Below are 7195 nucleotides of genomic sequence, written 5' to 3'. Positions count from 1 at the left end.
CACTGGTTTCTGTCCTGTCAATAAACCTCGGTGTGATTGCAGCAAGGACAGTCTCTTCAGTCTCTTGTGAGTTCCTGGGGGGTCGTGTTATCCCAAGACTTGAGTGAGAGTCTCCCCGCTCAGGAGGTCTTTCACAACATTCGGCAGAATTAAGCAAACTTTTGATTTTGAGACAGGGTCTCATTGAGTAGTACAGGCTGGCCTCAAGTTCAAACTCCCCCTTTGTCCTTGACGTGCTGGAACTGACAGAACTCACATCAGTCAGAGGGGACGTTCACTGTGTCTCTTTTGTACTCTTCGTGACATTTCATTTATATACTTTTTTTCTAACGTCATTACAAACTGATCCTCATAATCAGTCCCTGGGTTAGGAATTCATCGTTTTTTACATTTTACAAAAATGACAAAATATTCCTTTCGTTTACTCAGACAAGTATTTTTTTTCCTCTTTTCCCCTTTTTTTTCTTTGAGACAGGGTCTCATGTAGCCGAAGCTGGCCTCCAACTCACAATACAGTCAAGGCTGGTCTTAAATCCTTAATTCTGCTTCTACCTCCAGAAAACTGGCTAGGAGATGAGCCCTTTTTTTTAAAAAAAAAAAAAAAAGAAAGAAAGAAAAGAAAACAAAACACTGTCTTTCCAGATTCACTCATTGAACATTTTTGCTTGGAAACGATGCTTCGTGGGAGGTGTACGGTGTTGTGTGTGTCGACTTGGCAGTCTCCTCCTATCCTCCCAGCGTCGTGGAACCGCAGCGCAGGAGAACGACGGGGTTTGGACCGCTGCGGACACCGTAGTCCCCGCCCCTCTTTCCTCGGCCCTGTCCGCCGCGCTGGGGAAGGCGGGGCCTGCGACTGGAGGCCGGAGAAGCGACGCGATAGGCCGAGGCTGGAGGCGACGGCGGCCAGCTTACCGGAAGTGCCGCCGTTTTCCCTCCCCCGAGCCTCAGCCCGGGAGGTTGGAGAGCTGCCCCGGAAGTCATCTCCCCGTCCCCCGCCCGCGGCAAACATGGCGGTGGACTCGTCCATGGAGCTGCTATTTTTAGATACTTTTAAACATCCGAGCGCTGAGGTAAGGCTTCGCGACCCGACCTGGACACGGTCCGTCAGCTCGGGTACCCCTGCTGTGGAGGCGGGGGTCGTCCGGACTGCGTCCTCCCGCCGTGGCGCTGGGAAATCCTCCGGTCCACACCCCCTCCCCCAGCCCGGTGCGAGCCCCGTGGCCCTGGGCGGCGGCCCGGCCTTGCCCGGCTTTGCTCGGGGGCCTGCGTCTTCGCTCGAGTCCACCCTGCTGCCGGCGGTGCGTAGTTTGTCCTGTCGGCGTTGAGTCCCGAGGAGGCTCCCGGGGCTCAGGAGGATGCAGGCGCGAGCTGGGGCTTCTGGCGTTTGACAGCCCTGCCGGGTTCTGATGCCCTCAGGGTACCCGAGTGGCCGCGATTCCAGGTCCTTCTCTTCGCTCTCCTAACGGCAGTCTTGCCGCTCAGTCGATCGTGACACTTGAATGCTGTAGGCAGGAATTCGCCTCTTAGGATGTGACATGCCTGCGAGAGTCTCCTTTGCACGGGAAATCCTTCCGAAGCCTGCAGAATTGAAGGATCATAATAAAGGCTGTCATCAGAAAGCAAGTCTGCTGTTTTCAGGGGGCGCAAGGGGGTGTTGAGTAGTCTTGTGTGCAGACTTTCTTGAGCGTCTCCGAATGGCCATCAGATACTGAAAGTGAATATACTGAATGTGGCTTATTAACGAAAGTTCCCGAAAGGCAACAAAAATGAACTTTAACGAAGTCCACAGAGAATGTCGGGTGGGAGGAAGAGCGGATGAGTATATCTCATATCTCTTTGTCTCCCTGCAGACTCGGTCGTTTAGAGACACATTCTATGGGGATTGTTTTGTCTTTATGAAGAGTGTGCTGTTATGTGACGGACGTACCATGAAATTAGGGTAGAGTGTCTCATGTTCTTCCTCAGTTGTATGACAGTGTTTAGGGCAGTGTCTAGGGAAAGACAGATTTAATAAATATCTGAATGAAAATGTTTAAATTATTCTCCTATGAAATAATGAGCTGGGTTGGAGGTCAGTTTTCTTTAATGAATGGTTTATAGTCCTGTGAAAGTCAAGACTTGGTGCTTAGAGTTATCGTATTTTACTGACAGCAGACCTATTTGTCCCCACATTTCAAGTGGGTCACACAGTGCTTGTAGTGACTGTTGGGCTAGTGACTGTCCAGCTAGACTTGAGAAAGCTCTAAATGGCAAGCTATTGTTACCAGAACAGATGTCTTTATAGAAGAGAAGAGCCACAGAATTCCAAGGACGAAGTAGGCATGGTGTTGATCTATTTCCTGTTTTCTTTTTTCTCTGCCTCTCTTTCTTTCTTTTCTTTTTCTTTTTTTTAGACAGGGTTTCGCTATGTGGCCCTGGCTGTCCTGGAACTCACTCTGTAGACCAGACTGGTCTTGAACTCACAGAGACCCACCTGCCTCTGCCTCCTGAGTGCTCAGGCTAAAGGTGTGCACCACTATGCCAGGCTCTGCTGTGAATGTTTTTAACCCCAGTACTTAGGAAACAGGCAGATGAAAATCTGTGAGTTCGAGGCCGCCGTGGTCTCTGCCAGTTCCAGGACAGCCAGGGCTGCACAGAGAAACTTGTCTTTAGGAAGAATGGTTTTTGAAGAAATAAGTATACATGTGGAGTACGCATCTAATTTAGGAGGATTGCCATTCTTTCATCTCTGGTTTCTCTCCTGAGTCTTAGACATTAAGTATCCTAGGAGACTTTCTGGGAGGGATTGAAGGAGCTTTAGAAGAAATCACAGTTGAACTTCTCTTGAAGGAGTAAGGGTGCGTGGGAGATAAGTACCGACGTGTTTGGGTTAGAGCTAGAATTTGGTGTGTAAAGAGGCATCGGAATTCCTTAAGTTTGTCCTCGTATCTCCAAATGCCTAATCATTAGAGTGTAGTCCTTAAAAGAGTGATAATTCAAATTACAATTCAAAGTCTACGAAACAGAAGGCCTTGAAACGAAGCAATTTTTTTTTTTTTTTTTGAGACAGAGTTCCTTTGTGTTACCCTGATTGTTCTAGAACTCACTCTGTTGACCAGGCTGGCCTTGAACTCACAGAGATCCAACTGCCTCTGCCTCCCAAGTGCAGGGACTAAAGATGTGTGCCACCACCGAAAACCAGCAAGCGCAAACACAGTTCTAAATCAGAATCTGATGTTGACTGCTCCAGCTGGTATTTATTTAGCTCTCTCTGTGAACATAAAGGGTACAAGATTTTAGAGAGAGGTTCCTTTTTGTGACTATCAAGGCATTTGGCACATAAGTTGATCTTGGTAAAATGGGAACTGTTCTTTAGTTATGAGGCAAGGGGACTATTGCAGTCAGTCTTCTGTTAGGTTACACAGAGTAGCTGTGTGGACTGCCACCATATCACGGCTCTCTTTAAATATTCTAGAGTAGTATAGACTCTTCGTTGGAATCCTATGGCTCTTGAGCAGGGAAATTATATGATTAGTAAACTCCATTGGGTAGATGAGTTGGTCAGTCGTATTCAGAACAGTTCAGAGAGAACGGAAGCATAAGTGAGATATGTGGTGGGAGATGGTCAGTACGCGCAGTTGACGTGTGGGGTGTTTATTGATGGCTTTGCGCCAGGAACAGTGCTTTGATTATTTAATTTTTTTTTCTGCTCTTCTGTTAGTTTTGAAAGTTGTTTTCATATTATAGTTGCGAAAACTATGGTAGAAGGTTAGGTGGTTTCCTTAAACTGACAAGGCTACGTTAAGGTGAAATGACATTCTGTGTGCTGGCTGTGCGTGTCTGCTTTCCTAATATCCAGCAAACTGCAGGCTCAAGGCCACCTGGACCACACGGGAGACAGACAAAAACAAGGGATGTTGATGGTTCCCTGAGCAGAGGACTTAAGTTCTGTTCTGGGACCCACTTTCTCAAAGGAGAGAGCTGACTGCAGACAGTTGTCCTCTGATTCCCACACAAGCACTGTGGCCCACAGACCCCCCCCCCACATGGAATAAGTCAATAAAATCAAACTAAACAGAAACCATTTAGGGCTTCCCCCTAATAACTATTAGTAACAAATACACAAACTTCCATTTCTCCTGACTCTAAAGCGGTGCTGTTCCGTTTTGCAGTGGGAAATACGTGTAGGCCACATTATGCAGGAGGGGCAGTGCAAGTAAAAATGAAAGAAGAGTCGTTGCTTTGCTTTTAAAGAAATTCGTAATCTATTGGGGAAGTTAACCTCTGAGTAAAGAGTAAACTTCCACAGAAGAACCCTTCAAGGTTGCGAAGAGTTCTAGATGAGTTACAAATGACGGTTTGAATGGGCTGGAGAGATGGCTTAGCAGTTAAGAGCATTTGCTGCTCTTGCAAGAGGGTCCAGGTCCTCCCAGCTGTATAACTGTAGTTCAGGGGATGAAGGGTTCCCATCTCGACTCTTTGGGAACCAGCACCTGTGTGATGCTTCACATGTGATGCACATACACATACGCAGGCAAACACTCCTATACATAAAATAAATATTTAAAGAAAAAACAAAATCGTGCTTTGTATTACTCCTCCTTTATAAATGGGGTTGAGCTGGGTGGTGATGGTGCACGCCTTTAATCCCAGCATTGGGTGGCAGAGGCAGGCGGATCTCTGTGGATTCGAGGCCAGCCTGGTCTACAGAGTTCCAGGACAGGTTCCAAAGCTACAAAAAGAAACCCTGTCTCGAAAAACCAAATAAATAAATGAACAAACAAATAAATAAAAACAAAAATGGGGCTGGAGAGATGGCTGAGTGGTTAAGCACACATATTGTTTATGTAGGGACCTGAGTTTGGTTCCTAGTTTCCATGTCAGGAGGAACAGAGCTGTGACTCCAGCTCCATGGGATACAACATATTCTCCTTGTATACAAATACACATGGTTAAAACTAAAATAAACCTTAAAGCCAGGCGGTGGTGGCGCACGCCTTTAATCCCAGCACTCGGGAGGCAGAGGCAGGCGGATCTCTGTGAGTTCGGGGCCAGCCTGGTCTACAAGAGCTAGTTCCAGGACAGGAACCAAAAAGCTACAGAGAAACCCTGTCCCGAAAATCCAAAAAAAAGAAAAAAAAAAAACCCCTTTAAAAAGTATATACTATTCTTCCACAGGTCCGGGTTCAGTTCTGGGTGCCCATAGTCACCTGCCCATAACTCTCCTCAGCTCACACCAGTGCATGTGATTTTATTTTTTGATTTTATTTTTTTTTGATTTTTCGAGATAGGGTTTCTCCATAGTCTTTTTTTGGTTTCTGTCCTGGAACTAGCTCTTGTAGACCAGGCTGGCCTCGAACTCACAGAGATCCGCCTGCCTCTGCCTCCCGAGTGCTGGGATTAAAGGCGTGCGCCACCACCGCCCGGCTTAGTGCACGTGATTTTAAATCATAAAAGTGAGCCAGGTGGTGGTGGTGGTGGTGCACGCCTTTAATGCCAGCAAATCGGGAGGAAGAGGCAGATGGATCTCTGTGAGTTCAAGGCCAGCCTGGCCTACATAAAACGAGTTTTAGGACAGTTAGGGCTACCCAGAGAAACCCTGTCTCAAGAAAAACAAAATCCTTTGGGCGTGCAGATGGCTGTGATCAAGAACACTTGTTTGCTGAGGCACCTAAGAAGTGTGGTTCTCACCCACATCAGCCTTGACTCTAGCTCCGAGGTGCCCAGTGTCTTCCTCTGGCCTCTATTCTAGAGAAATCAGAAAATAGCGTAGGCAAATGACTCAGTGGCTGGTAAGCCGTGTAACCTAAGTTCGATCCTGGGAGCTACATGAAGGTGGCACATAGACCTGACTACAGAGTTGTTCTTCACATCCACGTGCTTGGCCTTCGTGTGCATACATTATACACAGACTAGAACTTTTAACAAGAAAAAAGTACAGGAAAGCATAAATCCAGCTTTCGTTAACATTCTTTTCTCTTTATCCCTTAGATCTCGCCAACAGTTGCTTCCTCGCTTAGGTATTTATAAGTCCAGTTTTCTGTTTCAGACTAACTGCCATTGGATATTCCAATAAAAGAACAAAGGAGTATTGCAAATCAAACTACAAAGTCCCCTGGGCATGGTGGCCTGTGCCTGTGAGCCCAGCACTCAGGAGGTGGAGGCATTAGGATCAGGAAATTATATTTGGCTACATAGAAAGGTTGAGACCAGCCTAAGCTGTATGACACACAGATGAAGACAGATAGACAAATATAAACAAAAGCAAGATAAAACTCTAGTATGCACGTATGTATTTCAGAAAAGTTAAGATTTACATAGATATTTGGTAAATTAGCTAATATATTTTGATGTATTAATTTCTTTCATCTGTGCCCCCAAACTTATTATATTAGAATGTACTTTATAGTTTGTAGCTGAATAGCAGATTTCTTTATGTTAATATTTTCCAGATCTCCCAGCATATATGCTTAGCCTGAATGTGTAAACCCTTCTATATTAGTGTCCTAGTACTGGTTTGTGGTTTCTCTTTCCACTTAACAGCATATTACAGTAAACGTGCGTGAAGGTGAGCGTCGTGTAGAGAAAACTTCCTTTTGTGCTTTGACTAGGTAGCACTTGTGTGAGTTACACATTTAAAAGGTACAAAGGGTGTCCAGTAAAAAGTGTCTCATGACTGTCAGCTGGACATCCTGTGGCTTTAAGTGGTGATAGTATTTATTATCCGTGTACTAAACATGTGTGATTTATGCTTCTGACTTTTTATAGAAACCCCAAAGAGGTTAGATAATGTACTTTTTATTCCTTTAATATTGTCTGAGTGGATTTGCTGGGTTCAAATACACTGTGAAGGGAATGGGTGATCTAGAAGGGCTTTTGCTTTAGAGCAGTGGATCTCAGCTTCCCTAACGTGAGACCTTTAACACAGTGGTCCTCAGCCTTCCTAATGTGAGACCCTTTAACACATGGTCCCCAGCTTCCCTAACGTGAGACCCTTTAACACAGTGGTTCTCACCTCCCTAACACTGAGACCTTTAACACAGTGGGTCTCGGCCTCCCTAATGCTGAGATCCTTTAATGCAGTTCCTCATGTTGTGGTGACCCCAACCATAAAACTATTTTTGTAGCTACTTTATAACTGAAGCTTTGCTACTGTGATGGATCACCATGTAAATACCCGTGTTTTCTTATGGTCTTAGACAACCTCTGTGAAGGG

At 45.7% G+C, this 7195-nt stretch overlaps 1 protein-coding gene across 2 annotated transcripts in view; it reads left to right on the top strand.

Annotated features, from left to right (window-relative positions):
• The first annotated feature begins 996 nt into the window (after positions 1-996).
• Positions 997-7195, top strand: part of Virma (vir like m6A methyltransferase associated) — a 69724-nt gene continuing 63525 nt past the window's right edge. For both annotated transcript variants that reach the window (XR_009058412.1, XM_057790490.1), the window contains exon 1: positions 997-1070. Coding sequence is in view for 1 of the 2 variants with exons in the window: in XM_057790490.1 (XP_057646473.1) it covers positions 1008-1070 (63 nt within the window). In the remaining variant the exon portion in view is untranslated. The remainder of the gene's footprint in view (positions 1071-7195) is intronic.

This window comes from Chionomys nivalis, chromosome 16 (genome assembly GCF_950005125.1).
Source record: "Chionomys nivalis chromosome 16, mChiNiv1.1, whole genome shotgun sequence".
Classification (NCBI taxonomy): domain Eukaryota; kingdom Metazoa; phylum Chordata; class Mammalia; order Rodentia; family Cricetidae; genus Chionomys; species Chionomys nivalis.
This window is presented reverse-complemented; position numbering and strand designations above follow the sequence as displayed.